The sequence below is a fragment of the Cucurbita moschata genome, unplaced genomic scaffold, assembly GCF_002738365.1.
Source record: "Cucurbita moschata cultivar Rifu unplaced genomic scaffold, Cmos_1.0 Cmo_Scf00003, whole genome shotgun sequence".
NCBI lineage: Eukaryota > Viridiplantae > Streptophyta > Magnoliopsida > Cucurbitales > Cucurbitaceae > Cucurbita > Cucurbita moschata.
The window spans coordinates 412,770-440,738 of NW_019268519.1; the positions used below are offsets into that span (position 1 = coordinate 412,770).

General features: G+C 36.8%; 4 protein-coding genes across 9 annotated transcripts; 2 read left to right on the plus strand and 2 right to left on the minus strand.

Annotated features, from left to right (window-relative positions):
• The first annotated feature begins 177 nt into the window (after positions 1–177).
• Positions 178–3,441, plus strand: LOC111432195 (CRAL-TRIO domain-containing protein C3H8.02-like). Of its 3 annotated transcripts, none has more exons than XM_023069059.1 (7): positions 178–411; positions 750–902; positions 1,070–1,216; positions 1,637–1,789; positions 2,208–2,330; positions 2,731–2,845; positions 3,144–3,441. In XM_023069059.1, exons 1-6 carry the CDS (start codon positions 280–282, stop codon positions 2,806–2,808), a joined length of 786 nt encoding a protein of 261 aa, XP_022924827.1. In that variant the 5' UTR covers positions 178–279; the 3' UTR covers positions 2,809–2,845; positions 3,144–3,441. The 3 variants fall into 3 exon arrangements, with proteins under 3 accessions (XP_022924827.1, XP_022924837.1, XP_022924818.1); XM_023069069.1 differs by having other exon boundaries at positions 2,731–2,834; XM_023069050.1 differs by having other exon boundaries at positions 2,731–3,441.
• Positions 3,442–4,957: 1,516 nt separating this feature from the next.
• On the plus strand, positions 4,958–16,091 carry LOC111435241 (protein MODIFIER OF SNC1 1-like). Its single transcript, XM_023072662.1, has 11 exons — positions 4,958–5,263; positions 6,491–6,566; positions 7,742–7,822; positions 7,967–8,011; positions 8,183–8,555; positions 10,239–10,341; positions 11,312–11,368; positions 11,471–12,788; positions 12,861–13,116; positions 13,207–15,713; positions 15,817–16,091. The coding sequence occupies exons 2-10, from the start codon at positions 6,535–6,537 to the stop codon at positions 15,601–15,603; spliced, it is 4,662 nt and encodes a 1,553-aa protein (XP_022928430.1). The 5' UTR covers positions 4,958–5,263; positions 6,491–6,534; the 3' UTR covers positions 15,604–15,713; positions 15,817–16,091.
• A 149-nt stretch (positions 16,092–16,240) lies between these two features.
• LOC111435256 (serine/threonine protein phosphatase 2A 55 kDa regulatory subunit B beta isoform-like) lies at positions 16,241–20,948 on the minus strand. Of its 3 annotated transcripts, none has more exons than XM_023072691.1 (14): positions 20,619–20,947; positions 20,222–20,325; positions 20,021–20,128; positions 19,827–19,946; positions 19,448–19,612; positions 19,228–19,319; positions 18,978–19,096; positions 18,582–18,705; positions 18,320–18,443; positions 17,735–17,803; positions 17,554–17,645; positions 17,335–17,412; positions 16,664–16,743; positions 16,241–16,576 (listed from the first exon to the last, which is right to left on the minus strand). In XM_023072691.1, the coding sequence occupies exons 1-14, from the start codon at positions 20,710–20,712 to the stop codon at positions 16,440–16,442; spliced, it is 1,506 nt and encodes a 501-aa protein (XP_022928459.1). In that variant the 5' UTR covers positions 20,713–20,947; the 3' UTR covers positions 16,241–16,439. The 3 variants fall into 3 exon arrangements, with proteins under 3 accessions (XP_022928459.1, XP_022928450.1, XP_022928468.1); XM_023072682.1 differs by having other exon boundaries at positions 19,421–19,612; XM_023072700.1 differs by lacking the exons at positions 16,241–16,576; positions 16,664–16,743 and adding an exon at positions 16,893–17,242 and having other exon boundaries at positions 19,421–19,612; positions 20,619–20,948.
• A 748-nt stretch (positions 20,949–21,696) lies between these two features.
• On the minus strand, positions 21,697–26,268 carry LOC111435282 (homeobox protein knotted-1-like 6). Of its 2 annotated transcripts, XM_023072725.1 has the most exons (6): positions 26,191–26,268; positions 25,807–26,157; positions 25,145–25,267; positions 24,833–24,968; positions 22,317–22,558; positions 21,697–22,018 (listed from the first exon to the last, which is right to left on the minus strand). In XM_023072725.1, the coding sequence occupies exons 2-6, from the start codon at positions 26,107–26,109 to the stop codon at positions 21,866–21,868; spliced, it is 957 nt and encodes a 318-aa protein (XP_022928493.1). In that variant the 5' UTR covers positions 26,110–26,157; positions 26,191–26,268; the 3' UTR covers positions 21,697–21,865. The 2 variants fall into 2 exon arrangements, with proteins under 2 accessions (XP_022928493.1, XP_022928502.1); XM_023072734.1 differs by having other exon boundaries at positions 25,807–26,215.
• Positions 26,269–27,969: the final 1,701 nt, after the last annotated feature.

Here is a 27,969-nt window from a genome sequence, read left to right on the forward strand (position 1 = left end):
AGGGACATTTTAATGATAAAAATAATATATCGATGTAACACATATTTTATAAACAAGAGACTAGACTATGGAATATATAAAGTTAACCAAATTTTTTGTAATCTGATATGTGAATTTTAATTAATAATGTGTTTAGAGAATTAAAAATAAAACATAGAACCAAACATCTAATTAATTGTTGATGAATCTCCCAAGAGTTCAATATAAGCCTGCGATCTCATCGTTACTTTTACTTTCCTGCTTCTTTGTCAACACTAAATCTTCTCTTCTGGTTGAAAAATGGCGGCACGTCTCAGCCTCACTCTACGCCATCCGTTTCTTCCCGCCAGTTATCCAATTCCAGCCAGGGCTACTCAATTTCGCAGATGCGCAGTTGAGAACTGCGTCTCCGACTCATATGATTCGCGCAAGGTACTAAGCTTCCACTCCATTGTCTACCAACTAATTCTAGTTCCCGTAAGGTGTTATCGGCTGCCGAGAGAGAGTTATTTTTCACGAGAATGCGATGTTTGAGTTCGAAGTAGGTCTAAGAACTTATTTATGTTTATGTCTATAATTTGATGAAATTTGTCTCGGAAGAGTAGAAGCGTGTTTAATTTCTGTCAATCGAACAATATGCAGCCATTATCCTATACAAGGTTTTTGCACATTTTGACGGGTAGTTATCTGAAGATTGAGTGGCTTCATATGTATATATTTATATGATGATGAACTGTATAGCTTATGGTTCTTGATTTCAAGTGTTGCAGCTCGTCTTGGAAGTGAAGGAGAAACTCGAAAGAGAATATAGTAGTCTTCCTCTTGGTCGGAATGGAAGAGACGATGAAAAGATGATACTCTGGTTTCTGAAGGATCGAAAGTTTTCCGTTGATGATGCGGTTGCAAAATTAACGAAAGCAATTGTAAACACTTGAACTCCCTTTTTTTTTTTTCAAAACAGCATGTCTCTTGTTCATGTGGTGTTGCAAATATTTACATGGTTTATATTGAAACTCAAGTTAATGTGGGAACTGATAGTGTTCATTACATAATTTTATACATTTAACTTTCCCCCTTCTGTCTCAAATAGAACTGGCGTCAGGAATTTGGCGTAGATGAACTGTCTGAAGATTCAGTTAAAGGAATGGCTGAAACTGGGAAAGCATTCGTCCATGAGTTTCTTGATGTCAATGGCAGGCCAGTACTCATAGTTGTGGCTGCCAAGCATTTACCTGCAGTAAGTTTCATGGTCACCCATTGATATTTGACAAATTTTCTTTCCCTTAGTTACCCAATTCCATCGTTATCCATAGGTCACTTGTAGTACAATTGTCTTCCTCTATAATTGAAAATTTACTCCGTCATTGCAACTTGAAAGCTTGTGCTTAGTAACGTATAACTATTGATGAATTGATGACAAACCTACTGCCATTTGCGGTACAATTGTCTTCCTTGCAATTGAAGATTTATCCTCTGTCATTGTAAAACTGAAAGCTCGTTATAACTTGTAACTGTCCTTGAATTGACGATGCACCTACTCCTCCATGAATGGTAAAGTTTGACCTTATGACGTGCATTTGGCGTCTGTCCTTCCTCTAATCTCATTTGAATTACTCTCTTAACAGTAATGTTGACTTTACTAACAACTTGACTGCAGGTCCATGACCCTCTTGAGGATGAGAAACTCTGTGTGTTCTATGTAGAGAAGGCACTGAGCAAGCTTCCAACTGGAAAAGAAGACATCCTTGGAATAATTGATCTGCGAGGTTTTAGTACTGAGAATGCAGATCTTAGGTTCTTGACGTTTTTGGTAATTTTACAAGTTGAGATTTATCACGATCGATACATATTGGCAAGTTTATGATGAGATTCATATCTTAACCACTTGACACTAGCAGAAATATATGATCTGTACAAATTTTACGTTTCTTTAGCATCACAAGCTTTTTGCTCACTTCATGAGGAAGCAGTCATTTCTAAAATAGTTGTCTATGTCAATTATAGATCTCAGTCATTTCTAGTATAACTTATTCTTAGCCTAAAAAAATGGAATTCCCTTTCCTCCTTACTCCTTTTCTTTGCTCTCCCGAGGGCTCTACAGTCGCTATGTTTCAGGTCTGTGGTGGGTTAGGGGTTTGGGTGGGGTCAAGAGATTCTTGCCTTTTGATGGCTCCTTTGTCATTTGTCAATTATTCTTTCTGATCTATTTATGCTCTTTTCCCTGGCAGTTTGATGTCTTCTACTTCTACTATCCGAAACGACTTGGTCAAGTCCTCTTTGTGGAAGCTCCATCTGTGTTCAGACCACTATGGCAACTTACTAAGCCATTATTAAAATCCTATGCATCTCTGGTACGCGTAGCTTTTTAACTGAAAATTCATGCGTCCTTAGTTATAGACCATTAATCTAGATTGATGAATATATTTGACACAAAGTGGATTGGCTAATCTCACTGCCAATTCAAATCGTGGATTCCTTCACTTGCATCCATGTATGGAGTTATCTTTTCTTTTTCTGATTATCAATGAAGTAATCTTGCATTTTCAATTTCACTCATTTTGGTCAGCAACCCCATACATCCTGAAGATGTTCCACCATTTTAGTATCTTTTTGACGACTTGATTCACATAAGAACTTGGTCACTTAAATATTTTTGGGCTTTTTGGAATTGTTGCTGTGTCTAAGCCCTTCCCTGCCTCCTAAATTTGCTCGAGTATTTGTAATTTTTTTTGTATGTTTTCTCTTTTGAAGGCGAGATTTTGTTCCATAGATACAATCAGAAAGGAATACTTTACTGAAGATACACTGCCTGCCATCTTTAAAGACTGAGGAATTTTGGCACTCTCGACAAACAGGTCCAAATTAGGTAGAATTAAGACAAAAAACTTGGAATATTATAAAATTCCATCTGTTCTTATTTTTGGGGAAAAAAGAAGAAGATTATTTCAAGAACATTTGATATTCACTTTGCTAGTTGTTGGGGCTACTTTTCTCCAGAGATGAAGGTCAGTGTTAGCATAAGCCCATGCAACACATAAGTTTCTGTGTTCAATATCATTTCTTCATGATTTTCAGAAACCTGACTAAAAAACAGAAATGTGAATTGGTACCTAAGTTGGAGGAATGGAGCTTCTTGATTGATAACAGGAATTCTGCATATCCAGGTTCACTGCTTGCGGTTTCTTCAATAATATTTCATACAAATGAAAAGGGGTAGAATTCAACTTTTCTCCCCTCAACTTGTACGTTCTGATTGGATACACGATGAGGGATTCCGAGATTTTTGAGTACGGGTTCAAACTTGGCGTGTGGAGGTAAGTGATTCCACCTCAAAGAAGTTTTAACACATGATTTTTAAATTTTGTACCATGTTAAATTGTCAGTACATGTACTTAACTTCTATAATGTTATAAGCATGTTATTTTGCATAAAGAAAGGATTCTCATTTGCTTTCTCCCTCCATCCTTCTCGTGTGTTCTGTAAAGATATTATTTGGCTTTCCTCTGCAAGGCATTCAGCTAGTAATAGAACCCAAAAGCTATAATCCTGAAGTGATAGCCACTTGAGTAAGCAAACACCATTATGAAACTATACTCTCCAGCTTCCACCTGTGCTTGCTTTTGAATGAAGCCTAAACAATGTTCGCGTACAATTCTTAAAGAGTAAAAATGTGAATCTTTAATCCAACGATTTTCTACTTGAATCTTCATAAAGCGTGACCGTAAGTCGTAGATTAGGAGGTTGAATAGTTTCTGCTCTATTAGTTCCTACTTGAGCTGTATGCAATCACGGGATGGTGTGATGATTTTTGGATTATGATTAGAAGTGTCGGTTTGAATACTCAAAGCCATGTCTATAGTAAGCTTACGTGTTGAGTTTGCGTACTTCCAAGTTGTAAAGTAATGGATTTTGCTCATTCCGTTGAGTTTCTAAATCTAGATATAATGTTTTAACCAATTAAACTAGAACTAGTCCACCAAGTAAGGAGACTTGGGTCAAAGTCGAAATCCATGGTCGGCCACCTGTGAGGCTTTGAGCTAATTGCCTCCTTGACTTGTTCGATTTCGATCCAATACCAAGTTGATCATCTTTTACACTAAGTCTAAGGGAATTAAAAAATCCTAATTGAAAGGTGTATAAACACACTTCCGATGTAAGAAATTCTTGTCTATGCCACGTTTGGCCACTTAAGAAGTAAATTTATATTAACTTTCGAGGTAAGAGCTACACTACCTTTTTTTTTTTTTTTTGAAAAAAAAGTTTATTTATTTATTTAAGTATTAGTTAGGTAAATAACTATTATAATTCTTTCTAGTGTATTCTAGCATTCTAAAGTTAGGTTGTGCATGTATGGAATCTCACGAGTACTTGATTAAACAAAAAGAAAAAAAGAATAAATTGAAAGAATGTTGAAAACGTTGTAAATTTAAACTATGGCCACACAATTAAAAGAAATAAATAAGGAATCTTACAGTAAAATTAGCTTTATGAAATAATATAAAAGAAAAAGAAAAAAGAAAACGATTGGAGTAATTTTTAAACCATTCATCATCCGTAAAATACAATTTTTAGTATCGTATTTTATAATTATTTTTAATTTTATATTTTCTATAAATATAGTTATTGTTAAAATTATTATTGGTATCGAATTTGTTAAAATACACGATGAGGAGGCTAAAATTTATTTTGAAAAAGTTAATAATAAAACTGAATAAAAAATTTAATTTGTAAATTTATTGGAAGTATACCAATTAAATCTAGACTATATACGAAATAAAATATAAGGAATGATAAAAATCATATTTTAATTTAGAAATTATATTAAAATTAATTTTAGAGCGAATCAACAAAATAGGAGGGTATTTAATTTAATTAATTTATTTATTTATTTATTTTTGCAGACTCTAACATCTTATGAATTGACAAAGATAAATTATACGAATTATTAATATCTATATTATCAATTTATCACGGGCAAAGGCAAAAACAAAAACAACTCGTCGTCCATTCTCGGACTCCTCCTCTGCTGTCTACCCTTTCCCCCCGTCATTCCATATATTTTTGCTCCGATCGGTCCGTCACTCTCGAGTTCGCGCTTTTCATTTGCCTAGATCTCCTTGCCGGAACCCCCCATCGTGATCTCCGACCGATTCTGAGGTTCCGTTTGCTTCTTGTCTTCCCCGTTTCCATAATCCCTTTGTTTTTCTGAAATATCGACCAGCTACTTCCGCCCCATTTCTTCTCTAGGTTTTGTACGGAGCATTTGAAGCCTGTTTAATCTCAGGTAAGTCGTTCTCCGCTAATTTCAACATCGAATCGTCTAGCAATTTTCGCGCGTTTGATTTTTTTGGGAAAAGGGAAAACTAGTTGGAAAAGAAAAACGGGTGAAGTATGGATGATAACGGAAATTCGCTCCTTGTATGTTCGGCTATTTTTCTTTTCCTGACTTCTAATCACGTTTAATTAGTTAGCAAAGTACCTGCGGCACTAGGGGTTTACATAAGTTATTTAAAGGGTCGGAGCCGGACTAGTCTAGTTTACAATACTATGTTTTAACTTACATATCTATCTGTTGAATTTCTCTCCGTCGAAGCCGTAATTACATTCTTTTTTTCCATTGCGGCATGACTTCGTCGGTTTATAGAGCATATTTGAATCGGGACAGTGAGAGGTTTTGAACCGTGGTCAATAGAGCAGTGGGTTGGACTGATTGATTTCTCTGGGAATCGAACGTTGAAGTTTTAGATCGTCTTTTGCAACAAGGAACATAAATTTGATGCAAAGAGAATCTTCCCTATTTTTGTGATTTGGGGAATAAGATTTTGGTCAATATAGAGCTTAGAGCAAATGCTTGATTGTGAAAAATAGGTCGGTTGCCCTGTTTTTCATTTTGATCGCACCCATTGTGTGAGTGTGTGTGTGTGTGTGTGAGACAGAGAGAGAGAGAGAGAGAGAGAGAGAGTTAACAACGATGTTGCACGGCTTGAGCCGGTAGAATGCAGCAGATAATTTTCAGTTGTTTTTCTGTTGCTGTGAATCGAATAGAAGATATGTTTAGTGAGGGAAAGTCCTGTAAGCTGAATCTCCTATGCATCGATCTTGGATGCCCAAATTCAATTGAGCAGAAACTGATTAATTAGTTTGGAAATGTTAATTCAATTCGGATAGTGTTTGAGACTTCAGTGTATATTTAAAGGTTACGACCAAGATGAAAGGATTGGTTTCCTGAATGTGTAATTCGACCGCACTGATTACTAATTTAATTATGTTGCGTATAGTGGATCCTAAAAAGGACTATTGACCCATGATGGCTTTCCATCTTAAGGTGGTTCAAAATCTGATTGGAACTTTGTTATTGTGTTTATTTTGACTAGCTTATTGATCTCAACAATTTTGTAAGGTTTTATTGGTGAATCTGGATGATAAAAATATGCATGTAAATTTCCTTCACATTTCCTATAGTTGATGTTCATGATTACTAGTAAATGTATTGATGGAATTTTTCCTCAGGTTGTATTAATTTTGGTTGAATGACCTTTCTGCAACTGTTCAATCATGACGTCAAGTATGTTGACTGGAGAACGGAGGTAATTCGTTACTTTTCTGCTGTATTACTGCTACTTGCAATGTTGGTATTTAATTAATTTGGACTCGTGAATTTTTTGTTTTCATTCATTATTTTTGATCTGATGTGCGACCATCACATGCATTTAGTAATTAGATTCTGCGTGGGCGAGAAACTGCTTTAAGCACAGATGATGGATGAAGGTCTTCTGGAAATCACTTGAATTAGCCGCTGACATTGTTTGCTGGAACTTATATAAATGCCTTGAATAATATGTAATTACAGAACCAAACGTTTTTCCCCTTTCCACAATTCTTGAGATTTTCTTTTACACTGGATGACTTACAGTGAGAGATTGGATTCAACCTATTCATTAACAAAATAAGAGACTTGCAAGGCTCCTTGAAATGTTATACATGCACACATATATGTTGGATACTGTCGAGGGAAGGGATGGCTAGGGGTAGAACCCTGTCAATGCTAGGGGAGCTACAGGAAGGTTTTCCAGCCAGCCAAAAGAAATAAATAGGGGGTTTCACAAATTTTGTTGTTGTGAAGAGCTCAAACAGAGGCATAAAACCCTTGATCCATCCCCTTCAACATCGCTACATCCCTGACAATACTTTGACTCTCTTAAAGAATAGTGTAAGCCTACCACCTAGGAATTATAACCTATCTCTAGCAAGAAAGGAAAAAGTGGTTTGATCAAGGAACTCTTCATGTTATTTAGTGTGTTAATGGTGTCTGAAAAAACCTATGTTTAAATCCTTGTGTCTTTTTTTTCTTTTTTTTTTTTTGTAGCCAACTATTCTATTAGAATAGGCACGATCTTAGTAAATGAAAAAGTTCGCTATACCTTTTATTTATTGGCAAGTCAGATAAACACTGAAATAAATGAAAAAGTTTACTCCACAAAAAGATGAGAACTAGCAATGAAGAAGTAAATGACAATCTTTGCCGGCTTATTTAGGAAGAAAAAGAATACTCCACTGAAGGCATGAGCGAAGTGGAAGTGTTTGTTCTTGGATTGCTCTTTTTGAAGGAAAATTATTGATGTAGCAGAATTTGTTCTAGAAATGTTTGTGGAATTGGTATTGGGTTTTTAAACATGTGTGTATCTTCTATTGTTAATATATAATAATCTGATGTAGCCTAAAGCGAATCCTTCAAACATCTTATTCTTTCCATATTTGGCAGGTGGACATCAACCAGACGAGGTGGGATGACTGTTTTAGGAAAGGTTGCAGTTCCAAAACCTATAAACTTACCGAGTCAAAGGTATTTGCTTTGTTGATCAACTATCATTGTTTTCATTTGTTATCTCAGTGTTGTCATTGACTCATTGCTATTAGATATGAATATTCCTATTTAACCTATTATGCTGCTTTCTCTTTGAAATCATGTCCTTTCCCTCTTTTTCAGGTTAGAAAATCATGGTTTGGACCCAAATGTGGAAATTGTACCCAAGTGAGTATGCAGTTATTTATTTGGTTATTACTCTCTATTTCTGTCTCTTTCAGATGTTATTAAAAAAAAATGTATCTTTTGGCTAAGTAATTCTATCACAAACCTTTTTATGTGTTTCCTGGTTGATTGTTTGTTGGATTGAATTGTGTCTATTTCCCCCAAATTTGACAGGGGTACACTCAGTTGGGGCAATAAATCAACTTCATCTGCAACAAATGCATGGGGTTCCTCATCAGTTTCTCCAAATACAGAAAGTGCTTCTAGTTCACCAAGCCATATCTGTGGTCGCCCTTCATCTGCTGGTGGTGGCACTCGTCCATCAACTGCTGGTAGTGACAGGTCCCATGAACCTCATGGTAATGCGTGGGGCCCAAGTTCTAGACCATCATCTGCCTCTGGGCCTGTGACATTAAATCATGCATCACTCGCATCCTTACGCCCTCAGAGTGCAGAAACTAAGTCTAGTAGTTCACAATTGTCACGATTTGCAGAGACTTCTGAAAATCCAGTGGCTTGGAATTCTGCTGTGACTACAGAGAAAGTGGTATTGTGCTTGCAACCTGTATATTTATCTTAATTGTGTTATTTTTTTTTCAATTATGTTTGCTTTACCAATTATGTAACCTTTTTTCCTAAAATATGAAAATAAAACCTCAACTTTGATTAAGATAAATGATAGGACAATGAAAATCTACAAAAAGCAGAGGCCTAAACAACAAAGAAGGACAAAAACATGTTCTTACTGAAATTAGCTTCATCTGCCGGTAATTAAGAATAAAGGATACTTACAATTTGTTTTTGAATAGGATTGACCCTATGAGAGATGTTAAATTGTGCCGATTCTCACATCTTCTCCCACAACACAACCTATTCTAAATACCAAAAGGTCCTCCATTTCTTTGTTGCTCCATATCTCCCTTAGGCTTTTAGGATATTACTTTTTTTGGCTATTCATACAATTTTCTTGGTTTCATATATAAAAAAGAGTCTAACTAAGCCACCAAAAGCAGTTCAAATTTTTAGCAGCTAATTTACACAAGACACACCACTAGGGCCAAGAACAATAGCAAAGGCTCCTTGAATGAAGTTCTAAGGTGTTATCCCTCACGAGGAATGCCAAGCCATGAAATAAACCAAACCATCTTTGAGACTTGTCTGGCAAGATAGAAGAAGTTGGGGGAAGGGAATTACGTGTGAAAATCTTACTAAGTCCATGCATTTTGATCACTTTGACCAAAAGAGAGGTTGATTCCTTGAGTAATAGCGGGAAGGGGGGTGGATAACTGTGTGGAGGGCTAAGGAATAAAGGTGGAGAAATTGTGACCAGAGTGCCAATTTGAAGCAAGAATACTCTGGAAGTTGGACTCTACAACCCATCCTCACATTAAATCTAGAAAAATAAAATAAAGCAAAATTTAGGGAAAAATCAATTCATACCCCCTTAATGTGTCAAGCTGTATCAGTTTCTACTTCAAACTTTCAATTTATTGAATTGCATCTCAAACTTAGACAAATTTTGTCATCATAATCTTAAACTTAATTGTTGCAATTTTTATCCTCTAATAAGTTTTTGTTCAAAATATCATTAAAAAGTGTATCTTCATGTATTCAATGAATTATAAAGCATATGTACAATACAAACTTTTAGAAAAATCACTATTAGAGCTTAATTTCTGTTGAAATTTGTGATTTTTGGCAAAGTTATTCAACAATTAATTCATGGATTGATCAAACTTAATATTGTGCAAAACTCGATATCATTGAAATTATTGCTATTATGGTTATTTATACATCATTTTATTTGTTAAAACTAGCGAGTGAATTGGTGAGAAATTGAATAGTTGGCAGTGGACAATTTCCTACCAAGTTCTCCGTTTTAAGAATTGAAACCTTTTCCCCTGAGAATTTTGTCCAAGAACTTCCCTTCACATGATCATATGCTTTTTCCGAGTCTTTATTCAGTGGAAATGGATTTATTTTACTTCCTCTCTCTACTTGATGCTAATTTATTTATTTTTATGCTAATAGCGTAGATATATGCTACCTGAAGATGAGTTGGGTTGGGGTTTAGTGAACTGTTTTAGACAGGTGGTTTAGATGTTAGACCATATCCAATGTTGTCAATACTTGGGAGCAAGTTACTGTCAACTGCCTTCCCTTCTTCAGTGACTTCCCTTATTCCACTTTGGTCTGAAATGGTCTCATCCATAAATTTTTATGCATGTAGGGAACAATGCCATGTAAGAGTGATGGGTTTTCTTTGACATCTGGAGATTTTCCTACGCTGGGTTCAGAAAAAGAATGTGTAGGAAAGGGTGCCGAGTCACAAGGTTCATGTTTATGGGTTTCTTGAACTCAAATCTCTTTTACCATTAAAGGACTATATTTTGTATTTGTGAACTTGTTTCATGTTTGGTGCTCAATCTGGTTTGGATCATGTTATATTAATTCTAGCTCGTTTAGTTTAATTATTAAAGGGGTGCTTCTTAATTTGTTTCACACGTTGCTTAACTTGTTTGTTTTATATCAGTTTGAAAAATCCTTAATGAATTTAGAGAGCTTGAAGTATCTGTTGCGTAAAGTTTGATGTTTTTCACTAATATCTTTAGTTAATCAAGCCTGGTGTTGTTTTTAAGTTACGTCATGCATGTGTCAATGATTGTTTAAATATCATATCACCTGTTGGGTAGAAGTTCATGATATGTATTCTATTATAGTTTGTATTATTATGATTTTAACTGTTTCATTTCTTGTAAAAGAAAATTGTTCTTTAGCCGAGATTTTCTGCTTACAATTCAGGTTTTTGTCATATCATCTTTCTGTGAGATTTTCGGTGAGCAAACTGATGGATTTTAAATTTTCCAAGACACCTTACTAGTCAAGATCAGTTTCTGTCTTGTTCTCGTCATTTAAACAAATAATGCTTTTTTCTTTTCTTTTTGTTATTACTTTATTGATTTGTCAATGCCATTTTGATAGTCATTTGGTTTTTTATTTTTGGTTTGGTGGAAATTGTACGTGAGCACTCTCTACCATAGGTTTTATCTTTCTTCATATAACATTTATTATGAGCCCTATGCCAAAAACAAGTTTTTGAAAGCTATTTGTTTAGCTTCAAAACTTGGCTTGGATTTTGAAAACTAGATAACAAAACAAGGAAACCCATACGTGATAGAAGTATTTATAGGCTTAATTGTTAAAAACCAATAACCAAAAACCAAATAATTATCAAATGGGGCCTAAACTAAAGAATCACATTCCATTTCCTATGTAAAATGACATAAATTTTCCTTTTCACAGATAATATGTCCAATGGAGGAGCAACAATGAAAGAGATGACTGGAACTTCGGCAATGGGTATGTGGTATTTTCTTTTTTTCTTCTAATCAGGATGTTGCTGTGTTGTTTGCCTCCTGCCAATTCCATCCGTAAATTCTATCCTTTTATTTTAAATTTCAGATGATCCTGAAAATGTAACTGCAAGTGTTTATACCTTGAGAAGTGATAATCTTCCACACAACGATGAGGGATCTAGGCCAAATGCAGAGAAATGGGTGGGGCATCCCCAACCTTACCCTGGTGCAAATATTCCTCCCCCACGTTATGATGGCTGGCATGGATCTCCAGTAAACAATCCTCAAGGTGGTGTATGGTATAGAGGTCCTCCACAAGGAGGTCCGCCGTATAGAACTCCAGTTGCTCCTGGTAATTTCCCTATGGATCCATTTCTGTATTATCCTCAGATTCCCCCTGGTGGCCTTCCAAATCCCCACGCTCCTCATGGAACTGGACCCAGGGGCCCCCATCCTAATACTGGAGATATATACAGACCTCCTATGCACGATGGTTTTATTCACCCAGGTGTGTCAATTAGGCCTGGATTTTACCCAGGTCCAGTTACCTATGAGGGGTATTACCGTCCTCCCATGGGCTACTGTAATTCGAATGATAGAGATGCTCCATTTATGGGAATGCCTGCTGGGCCTTCTGGGCCTGCTGGTCCTGCTGTTTACAACAGGCACTTGGGCCAGGGCAAAAGTGCCTCTGAGCCTGCAAGTTCCCATGGCTTATCCAGTGGACATGGTTCTAGTGGAAAGGCTTTGGTTCCAGAACAAGTAGAATCTGATCTTCCTTGTGATAATCAAGGACCATACAAGGTTCTGATGCAGCAGGGAAACTTGAATGGTAAGAACGAAGAAGAAGAAAATAGGGTAAACCCAACAACTACTAATCAGTTGATTCTTGAGAAGGCTGACCAACAGAGGGCGTCTCCATGGGAGAATGACTGGGATCATAAAAAGGAAGTTGATGTGAGGAAAAGAACATTTGGGGTGGAACCATTTGCTCAGGCTTCTGCCAGCCATAAAGCTCAATCTTCTGAAAATATTGAAGGGAAGTCCTGTGGAAGCATGAGGACTGGTGATGGTTTACTAGAAAAATCAGATGCTGCTGCTTCTGGTTTCTCTGAAGTTTCGAAATCACTGGCTCCTGCCACAAAAGATTCAAGTCTGATTCAGAAGATAGAGGGACTAAATGCCAAAGCCCGGGCTTCTGATGTGCGACATGATGATGCACCTATTTCCAGCAGGGAGGAGTCAAATGAGCTTCAATCTAAAGATAAGCACTCTGATCATTTTGTTGCCCATGAAGCTGGTGTGAGTACTGTTCTTCCTCAAAATAGGGATTTTAATGAAGTCATAGACCCTGCCTCCTGTGAATTGAGCTTGTCCACTGGTGATAGGAACGTTAAATTATACAGTGGAGCACCCGTTCACAGGTTTGTTCAAGTCCTGCTTGATTAAAATTGTTGAAGATGTTGAGAATATGTAATATTTCTTCAAATATGCAGGAGGTCTAACCGTGGAATGCAAGGGAGAAATGATCACCATGGTCGAGGAAAAGTCAATACGCAAGAGGTTGAAGGGTGGCATAAAAGACCCATATTGGACTCCCCAGGCATGATAGCTACTCCCCAGGAAAGTTCTGTTCTTGCGAGAGACCACAGCGCTTTAGGGGCTATTGATAAGCCGGAGTCATTTCCTTCTGATAGCCATGGAGATGTACCTGCCCCATCCGTAGGTGATTCAAAAGATAGTCAAGCTCAGGTACATGTTTAATTTATGTGGTTGCTAGTTCTTTGGTGTACTTCTCTTTTTTTTTTAAAAAAAAATATTGTTCTGTTTTGTTTTGATCAGCGTACAAAGATGAGAGAGCTAGCAAAGCAACGCACCAAACAACTGCAGGAGGAAGAGGAGGAAAGGACTAGAAAACAGAAGGCCAGGGCCTTGGCAAAACTTGAAGAGTTGAACAGGCGTACAGTAGCAGGGGAAGGGCCAACTCAGTGGTCTGAAAATGCATCTAATGATGCCATTAGAAATAAGATAGAAGAACCTCGAAATGTTGGTAACCCAAGAACGATTGATATGATATCTGGAGAGCATAACACAGTTTCTGATCTGCACGTGGTTGCTAACAATAGTGAGTCAACTATGGGCACTAACAAGAATTCTCCCATTGTATCAGAAAATACATCATCGAAGAATCAAAGTAGTGGCAATAAGGAAAAGGTTGTGGCACCTATTGAATCAAGACCTATTGAGCAGGATGCAGCTCAAAATAAGAACGTCTCTGGGGTAAATGGGGGCGGTGCATCCTTGAAGCACAAGCGTACAGGAAATAAACAGAAACCAAATACTCCATCTGACAAGACTGAAAAGCTTCCCCATTTAGTTAAGGAATCGAAAAGTCAGACCGTTGTTGCTGACATTCATTCAGTTGTAGAGGAGTCGAGCAATGTCACTACAGATCCTGTTGCTGAATCTTCGACACCTACAAGAAAGAAACATAACAAGAGTGGGAAGAACAAGCACAAAGTGGAAGAGGCCTCAATATCTACATCATTACCCCAAGTTTCAAAAGAAGCAACTCCTACAACGGAATATGATAAACAAACGGCTTCTCAATCAGTAATGAATCCACCTTCAGATCCACAACTGCCCATTAATAGAGATGATAATCAGTTCAATTTGCAGCAACCTCTGTTGTCAGTTGTAGAGACACATGGCAAAGGTAATGGTCAGTGGAAGTCTCAGCATTCTCGCAGGATGCCGAGAAATGCACAAAATAAACCAGGAGAAAAAATCCACGGCGGTGATTCTGTTGTCTGGGCCCCAGTGCGATCTCTCAACAAATGTGAAGTTTCCATTGAAGCTGTTCAGAAGAATGAAGCTGAGGCTGTTGCTTCATCTGTAAAGATTGATAACCAAGTGCAGAATATACCAAAAAATAAGAGAGCTGAAAGGGAGATATACGTACCGAAGCCAGTAGCCAAAGAAATGGCACAGCAAGGAACCTTCCATCAAGATTTTTCGCCCATGAACCAGGCACCAGATGATAATAAGGCAGATTCGAGTTCTCAAAGCTCTGATAATACTCGATCCAGTGTTGCTGCTTCAGGTATGGGATTTTCCACAGACCACAGAAATGGGGATGGTAGGCACCATAAACAAAGCAAGGCACACGCCTCATGGCGGCAACGGGGAGGAGCAACCGAATATGGTCAGGGTTTACAAGATCAATCATCTTATGCTTCAAATGCTGGTAGTTATGTTAAAAAATCAAGTGAGTATCAAGTACCTGAGAAGCCTGCTGGAAACTCCACCAGTGAGTTCGTGAGTCAGATTGATGAGTGGGATCCACCTGAAGGGTGGAATGATCCCAACTACTCCGCCTCTACCCCACCTGTCACTGCAGTCCTTGGAAGAGACCGGGGAGTGACTGGCAGGGGAAAACGATCCCAATTTAAGGGTCACAAGGGTATTGGGAACAATTATGATCTAAATGAAAGGAAACTTAAAAGTGGAGACCACGAAAAAATTTCCTCTGAATCTTCGATGCCTGAAGTGGATCAAAAGGATGCATCAGCTGCTGCTAAAGAAAGTCGGGGTGTCGGGGAACGTTCAACATCTCATTGGCAACCCAAATCACGGATGGTTCAACCCCACAATCATCAAGGTAGCAAGGCGAGAGGTGATCAAAATGTTGATGCTGATGCTGCGCAAACTAATAAAACGGGATCTAGTCTATCTTCACATGGCACAAAGACGAGTGATGGTGTGACCCAAAATCATGAAGAGGGAGCAAGTGTTGGGCATCATGGGTTCGGGGGAGATAAGAAAATTTCTTCCCGTAAAGACCGTCCATACTCCCCAACCCAAGGTCCAATCCATAATGAAGAGGTTGCTCCAGCAAATTCAGATGTGAGACGCCAGCAACAGTTGCCTTCATTTTACCATAAAGGTAATGAGATCAATAACCGATTTGGAAGAGGGTCGGAGTCTCGTCGGGAAATGAATTTGTTTCAATATCATAAGCAGCAGCAGAATTTTCCACCTGCTAATAGGGACAGGCAAAGACAAAATTTGCAGTACGAGTACCAGCCAGTTGGGCCACACAATGGAAAACCAAACATGGATAGACCCAAGGATAATACCACTCAGCATTCAGGATCAAGGTACATAGAGAGGGGCCAAGGCCAATCCAGAAGAGATGGTGGGAACTTTTACAAGCAGGAAGGTGGAGGACCAGTTTGATTAGATATCTTCATATTTAGCATAATCTGGAGATTCCAATTACATTTTCTATATTTGATCCGTACCACCCTGGTTTATACGTAGCAGCTTGATCTTCTATGGATCATCAGGTACTTGAGAAATACTACTTTTCGTGTTCGTTTTTTTGGATATTACTTGAGAAATGTCTTCTAAAGCTATAAACAGCTGATGGTGTGGAATTGCATTGGGCAGGGTAGTAGGAGCCATATTTGACGGTGCAGGAGAAACTGTTTGAAGTTGGATAGAGTTGCCCGGACTTGTTTATTTTGTAGGCTATTCTGATATGAACAGTTCAATTTGTGCTCACAAGTTACATGTTGGGACGGACCCTTCACATAATTGTTTTTTTTTTTTTCCTTTTCCTTTTCTCCACTCCACTTCTTTTAGCCTTGTATGTACGACATCTCTTTATTTCCCTCACTTGTTTGAACGGCAGAGGAAATGAATTAGAGAAGCATTCTGAAACCTTGCTGGTATCAATATATCTTTTTTACAGTAGCCAAAAAGAGGATCTTACTCAAAGATCTTGGAAATCATCATGGTTTATGTCAAGCTCATCTTGACCGAAAAAGAATTTCTTTGCTCAACTTATAATATCCTGCGACTACATAATCAATAACAAGGGAACAATCTTTGCCTCCATTTCCTTCAAAAAGAGGCAAATACAAAATAATCCTTAGTTATTATGTATATACACATGAATTCACTTCCTAGCCGGAAATTACATCCTAAGCTGTTATTCCTGCGTTCATACTTTTAAAAGAAAGAATGACTTGTGCTTAAGGATACTTTTCAACTACAAATGTTACAGGGCATTATGCATAATACATGAACAGGCCACTTCCAGTAGCACAGGCGATTAAATTTTCTGTTGGATGCCACGCCAAATGTAGTAACTTGGAGTTCAGGTCAACAGAAGCTTCATTACTTCCCGAGCTTGAATGTTCATTGCCTGTGAAATACAAGATTTTCCAGAGTATTTGAGAGAGAATATCAAGTGTAAAGTAAAGAGAGCGGAAAGGAGGAGGAACTAACTAACCGTGCCGAAAAAAATCACGTGTCAAATTGCTTAAGGATGATCGTCGTCTAGCCCGCCTAGCGGTTTGGAGATTTGGCTTCCTGAATTTTAATTTAAAAATGTAGGATAGAAGATGAGCGCAAATACAAGCAAGGCTTACTAGGGGAGTGGCCAATTGTCCTACATAGTTTGTCTTGAATCCAAAAAATATACTGAAAGTTAGAATGTAAAATTTGGTCCTTCACTCCACTACAATAAAATTTATACTATTTTATATCTCAACCGATAAAAGGCAAATATCATTTATTCAAAAGTCATAAGTTTGAATATCCACTCTCATATAGCGTTCAAAGTCTAAGAAAATTTTATAGTATCCACTCATTTCCATTCACATTGTGAATTTCCGTCATAAATAATGATTGGAAGTTATTGGAGAAGATGTTTGGCTTGAAGATTGGCCAGAGGCATTCTCCCAAGCAGACAGTTCACACGAAGCTAGTTCAAGAACCTCCCTTAGAGGCAGTCTCCCAAGCATCAGCCATGGTAACTCAACAAGATGCAAATTTTCAGTTCCATAGAAAAAACAAGCAATTTCAGGATCTTATTCGACCATGTTGAAACCACAGGATTCAAAAGGATTACATTCAGTTCAGAAAACCATGAATACCGTAGAAAATAAAACAGGAACTTACCTATCGGGAGTTTTCCCCGCTTCAGTAGTGATCCCTTCCGCACTTCCATAGCCATAAGAGAACATCCGTAATTGGTTGCTGAGAGAAAAAGAGATAAAGAATGTCACTAAACTCGTGAACAAGTCAGTAAAGCAGCAATTGACACATGGAGCAGTCCAGTCAAAAGTAACGCGAATTTATCTAACGATACAGAATTTCAGTAAAGATCAGAGGTCAGACCTATAAGATCCAGTTGCAAAGTGAAGTCCGTCTGCACTTAGGCAACATTCAAATCTATCAAATATGGAATCGTTATCATACAGCTCACACAACTGAAGAAGAGATAATCAATAGTCAGCTTTGAGCTGAGGATGTTAGCAACAACTTTTTTAGCATAGCAACAATCAACATTTGAACTCACCCTAGGTCGCAGGTGCTCATGAACCTTGAAAACTGCGACTGGAGAAGAACCCTTATGGATATCCCAAAGCTAAAATAAGAGACAAGGTATAAATGAACTCGTGATTGAAACACATATTAACAATTTTGTTTAATTACCCATCTTGCTCATGCACACATCCTTTTACCGATGAATTTTCAACTATGACAGACAAAAGATAAGCACTTGTGTTTCTCGACAACGACAATCAAGGGTTAATATTATTAGGAATCACGACTCTCCAAAATGACATGATATTGTCCACTTTGAGCATAAGCTCTCATGGCTTTACTTTTGGTTTCCTCAAAAGGCATCAATCCAATTAGACAATGTGGGACACTCTCCCAACAATCCTCAACAGGTATCCCATTACGGAAAAGGTTCATGTCCTCAGCTACTGTGAAATTATAAAGCCAACATTTTTGCGACTCGAGAATAAAAGTAATTAACAGTGAGTAGATCCAAAAACCAAGTGATAGAAAAAGCAAGCAGACATTCAAGGTTTGATTCTAGTTACTGATAAGAATAAGAATAACAAATCCACAATAAAATATTCCATCACTGAACCTTTAAATTCATGTAATCCCGACTAATGATGAACCGCCCATCACTTGAAAATTTTATATCCGAAATGGAAGAAATGATCTCCGTAAAAAATGATTTTGGTCGACTCAATTCTTCGGCTCGTAATCTGCAAGACCAAACCAGCATATGTCAAATAACAGCATGATATCTTCAATATTATCAAATAGCAAGTCTGGTGGACTGGAATTTGATTGAGGATTTCCCTATATCCTTACAAGGGATTGTAGAAACGAGATGAACTCACAGAATTGCACTATGATCACATAATGCAGACTGGCGCATATCCACTAAACGAATAAAGCCCCTTGAGCTACTGTACGCAAGAAGATTACAGTGCAGAGGATGGAATTCAGCCGACGTTATGATCTCTTGATAAACATTAAAACATAAGTCATAATCACATATTTGACTTCAGAAATTGGCATAGCAAATGAAAACTATCTGCAATATATTCAAACTGCAGTGACAAAAAGACATTCCTCAATTTGTAATCATGATCTTGTTCTTGTTCTTGTTCTTGTATTCATTCATTTTTTCAATAAAATTTCAGTTTCTAACGAACAAAGAAAATTCCCAATTGCCATCATACAATTCGAAAGAGGCAGTCATATCGCAGAAAGTTGATAAACAGCGGTAATACCCGTAAGATCTTCCATGTTTGAAGGCTTCATGTCAATGATATTGAAACACTGATTACTAATCTCGAGGTTCCATAAGTTTATTCGCAAGTCATCAGCAGAAATAAACGTCTCGCCATCACTGCCAACAAGTTAACCACTTAACTCAGTGTCATTTTGCATTCAAAGAGTTAAGTCTCGCACTCAAATGCGACAACGAATGCTGATTAATAAAGAAAACAGAATTAAATGGCCAGAAAGATATTGCCTTACCTATTGTTAGAAATGGAGTTAATATTAAAATCATGAGCATGACCATACACCTTTCGGCATCTTCTCCAAGAAGTATCGTCTAGATCAGGAATCTACATGGCAAAGCAGCCACAACTTGCATTGTACATGACATTAAAGTTTATAGTCCAATGAACAAGATAAAACTAATTTTATTATCCAACTAGTTACCCACCATGTCATTAATGTCTTTAGACGCTACCTTATTCATCGCCGTATTCTCTGAAAGATCCCGATGGCAGCCACTGGAAAGAGAGAATTTTCCTTGTTCGCTAGAGAAACTCATCTCTGCCAAAAGTGCATTTTCTGAACTCACATATTGATCATGGTTCATCTCTTTAATGGTTTTCGCCTTGTGCTCCTTAACCTGACCTCAAAAAAAGGAAAATGAGAAAAATAATCGGCCAACGAGTCATAGTATTGTCAACCGTAGTAGATTTTTAAAAGAAGAAATCTTTGTTTGTTCAATAAAAGCAAGTTTAATGGCTAACTTGTAAACTAAACAAAAAAATAAAATCTCTGGATTCATTTGAAAATATATTAATCCTTGATATTAAAAGATAAAGATGTCCTCCAATTACCTTCCATAGTTTAATAGTTTTGTCATTTGTTGAAAGGATGAAGCGAGATCCATTGGGTGATACGCACCACTTTACTTTATTAATCTTCTCTTCAATTTCCAAACTCTTCAAGTAATCAAACTGCAGAAAGAACATTAATATGAAGACACGATCGGCGACACTACCGGAGGCTGAAATTATTGATTGAAGCATACCTCAGGCTCATGACTCTGAAATTCAGTCTTGTATTGGTATTCAGGATGAGATGCAGGAGTAAGATTCAACTGCTCCAACTTATTCCGAGTATGGATATTTTTCGAAGTCTAAGAACCAAATAATTGGAGGGAAGAAAATCATAACCCAATTTTATCCAACGAGAATACAAATACCAATTTAAATGTGTTAGAAATCCTTACATCCTTCCTGTCGTTTCTTTCAAATATAATAACACGACCACCTCGATCGCCAATGGCAAGGTTATCACCACTCTTATCGAATCCAATTGCAGATATGATATCAACTACAACAGAGGCAAATTCGAGTGTTGTCAACATTAACTTGCTTTGGAGCCACTTAAATACAATTCTCAAGTTATTGTGGAATGCAGATTCATTTACAGAGTGATATACGGATAATTCTGATTCATTTACAAAGTGATATATGGATAATTCTTACTTCAAGAATCAATCATCATACGTAGAGCGACGGATAGATTATACAAAGCAACAGGTTCAGTGAGAATTTTCCAGTGTTCCAACCAGAATTTTGTACATAGAATACACATAATAAAAAGAAAGGAAGTGAAGGGCTCACCATCCTGAATATCCTCTCCGGCAACTCGTTCGCCGAAGACCTGAGAGAACTTCCATTCAAGAGAAGCGTGGGACAAGATATTGTCTACAGTCATAGCAACTGCTTCAGTTTCGCAGGCAGAACAGAACAACGAGGTCACAAGCAAAAACGAGAAAGGATTATGAGATTTTCACGACTGAGCTGAACAGGTAGAGGTGAGTGGAAGGCTCAAAGCTCTGGCTCTCTCAGCTGTAGCTTCAGGACACGGAGCCACCCACGAATCGCAATAGAGATGAGTAAGAGATGAACTACGACCGCCAACCAAGTGGCGATGTCAGACTCAGACGTTCAGTCGCCATTAATTAAACCCACAGAAACTGCCAAATATGTCATCTTGATCTATTAATTAACGGTCGTTGGGTTCTCTAATAAAAGAAAGGGCCTTTTTAAGGCCCATGAAGGACATCACAGTCCATTGCCCGCGAACACTTGCTTACCGCATTTCTGTAATAGAATTATTTAAGAATACAAATTAAAAAAGCACTTCGCAATAAAATTCAAATTTATACATTTTTACATTTAATTTCAAATTTTAAGAATATATATATACATATATAATATTTTCTTAGAATAGAACAAGTTTAAATAATTATTTGTGAATTAATATCATCCTAAGTCCGTTTTAATCCATGGAACACTTGGAACTTTCAAAAGCCCCTGATTAGAATTTGAACAAAAATTCAAAAAATGAAAATAATAGAAAAATAAAGTAATTCAGAGAAAATATATAACTTAGCTCTTACAGTAAAATTTTTTTGGTAAATTTGTATTTTTGTAATTCGGAGTTGAAAGCCTTGAGGATCTGAATTCTGCAAGTAGGGAAAGCTACAAAATTTGATGTCGTGTAGTTATACAAAATTAACAAAATCATATTCTTGTAACAACTTTAACAATCTAATTTATGAACCCATACACTCAAATCTACTTCCAATCTCTAACTGTTTAAATATATATATATATATTAACGGTTAAGTTACATCTGTACCTGGAGATATCAAATGAGTAAGTAGTTAGGGGAGATTATAGGGCGGACTATTAGTGAACTAGACATGAGGATTATTCATTATAATCAACTGTACTGTCCCACGTAGAGCTATAAACATCTTCATTAAAATGATTACACAACAGTTGATATGTTAAAATTTGGTAGTGTTCAAGAGAAATACACGTACACGTGAAGTTACCAATGAAAAAGGCTCATTCATCCATCACAAGGGGTCCGCCGTAAACACCCCATGCACATCACCAAATTGCATATTCTCTGATGCTTTCCAATGCCGTTTTCTCTGGTTTATGAACCAGTTGTTAATTTGTTTAGGGTCAAGCCCTGTCGACTCCGCCAACTCAATTTTGTCCATCTCCTGCACCAAAGTATGCCAACCATTTTCAGTTATCAAAGAAGCTTAGAGAGGGAGAGAGGGAGAGAGGGAGAGAGGGAGAGAGGGAGAGAGAGAGAGCTGTATCAGGAGAATAACCAGATTGCTGCCCAAATACAACACATAAATTTATCATTCAGTAAACATATTAATTATTTGCTTGTTATTTTCCTTTCAACATTGGCGCATACTATCTACCTTTAACTTAATTTTTTTCTCAGGAAAATGAGAGATGAAGATATCATGTAAAATTTCATACATCACATAAAAAGCAAGAGCTTACAGTGGGGTAAGGCCATTTGCAATGGACGTTCCACCAGTCAAGCAGGATCTGTCTGGATTCTTTTGGTAGTTTTACCTTCTTTTTAGTTTTTGAAAATTCTTGCTTTAAGCTACTAAGATAACCACCATACTTGCGTAGGAGTCGATCCTTCAGCTCACGATCTTCATTCGCCCACAGAGAGTCCTGCAATTCTACTTCTCCGGCACTTACATCCTCTTCTGATGAACCAGCAGCAGCTTCATCTGATATCATAAACGGGAAACACCAATCTATCATGACTCCTGCTATAATCGCAATAATAATATTCAAGAAAATATATTTCTATAACTTAAAACTCTACGTTCATCATGTCCAAAAAAAAGTAGTTTCGGCTAAATTATATATTAAAAAAATACCTCATAATTCTGACATGTTTAAACATACGCTTATACAAGCATAAGTTGTAATATCTCTTTGACCTAAACATAAGACCTTTTGAGAAATAAAACCTTTAGAATATTAGACAGAGTGTCTAGACATCCCTTCTTTCAAACTTAATCTAGACAAATGTCCAAGTCACCCCAATTTTTCTATCACCACCAAGGCAATTTTAGGTCCAACACTCTAAAAGATTCCTATTCTAATGATATTTTTGAAACTCTTATAAAAAGGTTAATGCAATTTTTTAAAAGAATAGCAGAATATTTTTCATAGTTTAACCAATTGTTAATCATGATAATATGTTTTAAATATAACGATGAAATAACTGATCAAATATTCAAATAAAAATTTCTCCCAGAAAATATTTAAATAAAAACTAAGATTTATTTAACCCAGTAAGGCGTGATTTTCTTAGTAACCTTTTCAGGGGATTTGGGACACGAGTTCAACGCCTTGAACTAGGATTTAATTATAATAAAAATTTATTATTTATTATTTATTTTTATTTTAAGAATACTAAACTTGGATTTAATAAACCTGGGCAGAGAAGCAGAGTAAAGAAGAAATCTAGGCTTTTCCCATAAAAGAAAAAAAGGAAAAGATTGGGCGCGGGGAACAAGTAAATGGGCTAGTGATAATCCCATACAAGTAGTGGGGTCCACTAATCCCCACGCACCAGTTCAAATATGACTCTTTCGAAATGGATGCGATGTATCGACTGAAAGAAAGCCAAAACTGCAAAGCGCAGTGGACACTGACGTGACACAGATGCGAGAAGGTATTCTGAGTTCGTTATGTCGAATCCCAGTCAGTGAATTGGGTTACTGTGAAACATTTATCGCTATACACCATGCCAAAATTAAAAAACTGGAAACAGAAGTTGTTTACCCCGCAAGTCTCGCACCCCCCAGTCCAACCTAACTCAGAGGAAGCTATAATGCGTGACGTTCAATGACTCATAAGAAATTCAGACTGAGAAATCCTTATTCCAGCAGGCAATGCTATAAAAACTAGCCCAATAATGTGAAAAGCTGCCTATCCATTTACTTGCTCATGCTATTTTAATATTTAAACAATAAAGTGAAAGAGTAGCGAATATTCATAAAATAAAAATCTCGAAAAGAGCAGGAGATAATTTTGAATTAATTTGCGGTTCCCAGGTCTGCAGCAAAGGAACGCCTAAACTGCAGTTCTCTCATTTTCCCGCTCATGAACTTTAACCTGAAGAAACATGACCCTTCCACCATTTGGACTTGAGACCAAACCTAATATCAGCTACACCCCGTCGTCCCAATTCCTAATATTTAACATAGCTAAAGATGGACAAACTAAAAAGTTGCTCTTCAAAAATCTTTAAACTGGGAATGTTACTTTATGGCATTGCCGATGCTTATACAAACTTGGACTGAATCCTTAAGTTATCCAACTTCAATCTCAAAACAAAATTAAAATATACGTGCACATATTGCTAAAAAAGTCCTTTAGCCTGTTTTCACGGGCTGAAGAAATAGACCAATTGCCATATGTGGCATGCAAAAAGCAAAGCATGTAATACAGTCAATAAGTGCAACAAAGAATTGATGTGATTTCTGCAAACAGTACTGTGCAAACGCTGGATTAACAACCCCCTACACACACACAACGCCAATAATGGAAAACAGGAAAGCAGCGTAATGACCAAATAATCGAAGTCCCCAATTCTATATAGAATCCACAAGTTAGGAGCCTAGTCTAGGAGCAACAAGAACAGCTAGGAGCCTAGAACTTGTATGTCAAATATTAGAAATGTGGCAGTGAAAATGGCAGTAAGATATGTTTGGACTAGTCATGAAAATGGCAGTAAGCGATGATAACTACTACTAATTTCTGAATTTTGGATGGGGCACCGTTACTGCATCCAACTATAATAAATGCTTATAAATGCAGCATTTTCTTTCATAAGGTAATGCCAATATAGGTTTAGCTAATAGTCGAGGGTTGAATCTACCACTTCGTAATTGTCGGAATTATTAAGGAAAAAAAACATTTCAGATTATACAGTAAGCAATACCACTTTGCAATTATGGTGTGTGTATGATAGAGAGAGAATGACGAACCGGAAACGTAGCCTCTGGTGGTGCCGTTACATAGCCTGTTTAACTGCGTTTCCATGTTGTTGAGGAAGGAAGATGCTTCAACAAAGGGCAGGGAGAGATCCAGCTTGTACTTCGCCAGTATCCCGCAGTATGTTTCCTAATCCAAGGTGCCGACTAAACTAGTCAAAATATAAGCGACAGGAAAATTTAGGTCATTCTTTATTTTTTGTCCAAGAAAGAAGGGCGAAAAAATCGTGTACAATGTTATTGGGGATACGTTCTGTGTAATTAAGAAAGAAAACTGAAAAATAAAACGGCAAGCAAAGCAAACACCATGAACTCATCGAGCTCGGGATCGGCACCCAAGCGAGTTGAAACGCTGGAAGTTCTTTCGCCGATATCACTTCCTCGAAGGCTTCTGCCTAGGATATTAGCGACCTCCGGCGGTGCACCGATCTACAAGACCACAAACATGAAATGAGAATAATGCAACAATCGAGACATAATACTAACGAATCTACACCTGAAGAAGGCAACTCGGAGTAAACCCTAACTGAACAGTGAAACAAACTGTAGCTAGCAGAATATAGATAGATTCGGAACTGTTCTTCCGACCAATATCTTCGGCTTTCGTTCATTTTTCTCCTTAACTGAAATCCGATTGAATATCAAAAAAATATCACGAAAAGGCCAGAAGAGTTACTCTAGACTTCCAGCATACAAGAGGAACAGATTCGCACAATTTCATCACTCAACATGTAAACGATTAATTTAAAAACTACTGAACTAGTTTGACATGTACTATGCCGTCTTTGAATTAATTTCGTAAGAGTTAACAAGTCTGTATCGAGTTTTTCGACGGCGTAAAGAATTACTCACTCATACAAATTTCTTAAGAATCTTTCTTCATTCCTCAACATCCAACCGTGAGTATCGCATTATTTCTTTCAAAGTTTAGAACGTCGCGGCCTTAAAAGCTTAGAGTAGAAAACCACCTTTTGGCAGTCAACAAACGCATCGACAAGTCTAGGGTAAAGAGGATGAGAAGCAATTTTCTCTCTAATTGCACCCGCAGACTCCTCCTCGGAAACAACCGCCACTAAAGCGGCATCGTAGTCCCCCGACGACACCGACGGTACGTGTCCCGATCCAAAAACCTGAAGCGGATGAGAATAATCTGAAGAAGCAGTAGAATAGGCCTGATAATTAACCGGAACGAGGAGGTTGTCCAACGGAGCCGCTGAAGAGGACTCGTAGGAGTAGTCCGCGAGAGGATGGAGTCCGTAAAGATCCGCCATGGTTTACGACGGAGAGAGATAACAATGGAAGAATTATTTAGAGGCGCAGAGGGAGAGGTAAGGCGTAGGCTATTGAATGGAACTGGGAGCGATCGAGTGTGACAGCTAGTGGGAGTGGGACTGTAAGTGGCCTTTGGAAAGCGCGAAGTTAAGCGTACAAACAAGGATCAGCACTCGGCAGGCTACCTCAGGGCTAGTAGGCTACTGCTAATTTGTACCTTTTCATAAATTTATTATTATTATTACTATTATTATCATTATTAAGGAACAAATGCCACCCAAATATTGTAACAACAGTTATTATTTTTTTTATATATGTTTAATTGATACCCGCCTAATATAGTTTAAATATAATGTTATAGAATATAAATATAAAAAAAACAAACCTTTTTAAATTCATGATGAAAAATATCTTTTTTTTATTTCTTTTTCTAAGTTAAAGTTCGAATTTTCACTTTATTTGCATTTTTCGTTATAATATATATATATATATATATAAGTTAATTATTAACTTATAAATTTTTAAAATATGTTATATTTATAACTATTTTTAAGAAATGTTATGTACTTCAGGTTTTCTTAGGGGCATTTCTGTAAAATTGAATTAAATATATTCAAACTTATATAACTTTATAAACATATGAACTAAATTAAAGTCGTGAATTATTATTATTATAGCTATTTTATTTTCCGTAGCTATGACAAAATAAAAATGGTAAACAAAAGAAACATTATGATTTTCTTTGAAAATAAATAAATAAAAACATTTCTATTTTAGAAAAATTATGCCAAAGTACGAGTATGGAATCTCCTTGCACGTGCGAGGGCCAAAAAATAATTACGGGAATTCAAATTAATCATTAGCTCAAAACTCTAGAAAAGTAATTACTTGGAGATTAAACCATAGGAAAATTTTACCTTAGGAATTTTACTTTCAGTATATTTTTAATTAAGTGCAAAAATTTGAGCATGGTCCCCGAATTTAATTTTCACTGGATTTTCGTATTTTAAAATTTCGTAATTTTATTATGAATTTTGAGTTTCTTTCTCCACCAATCCATACAATTCAAGAGTTACACATTTACTCTGATTTTTTTCCAATGTTCCTATATTAATTTTATATTAACAAATTTAATTATTATGGATCAAATATGTATGTATCCGTGTGTGATGTGGCAAGTTGCAAATTACTAATAAATAATACTCGATAATTAATACGATGTACTTGTGTCATTGAAAGAGACGTATTTGTGTCCCAACTTAGACACTCAAGCTCGACCATATAATCAACTTTAATATAAGGACGACATTGACACATTAACCGTTGTTCAATGAATACGAATTATTAAAAGTACGACAAATGCTTGACAACACTCCACGGTAAAAAAAAAAAAAAAAAAAAAAAAAAAAAAAAAAAAAAAAACATCACTCTCGCTTGCCTAGATACTGGCTCACACTTACCGCATAATTCTAGCTTAAGATCAGCATTGCTATGTTAATTTGAGTTTTAGAGTGCAACTAGCACTTAATGCTATCTTAAATTTTAGAGTGCATAAAGTCAGACTATAATAGTACAAACTCACCGTTAGCAGATATCGTTCAATTTGGCTCGTTACACATCGCCGATAGCTTCACGGTTTTAAAACACATCTACTATGTAAAGGTTTTCACGTCCTTATAAAAAACGTTTCGTTCACAACTCACCTTTGATGCCTCATGAAATCGATGGCTTGATATTTTCATACTTGATAATTTTTTTGTATATAAGATTTTATAACTAATTCGTCTTCATAACAATCTATGTCGACTTGAAATCCACTAAGATATGTTTTGATAAAGAAATTAAGAACTCGATAGCAA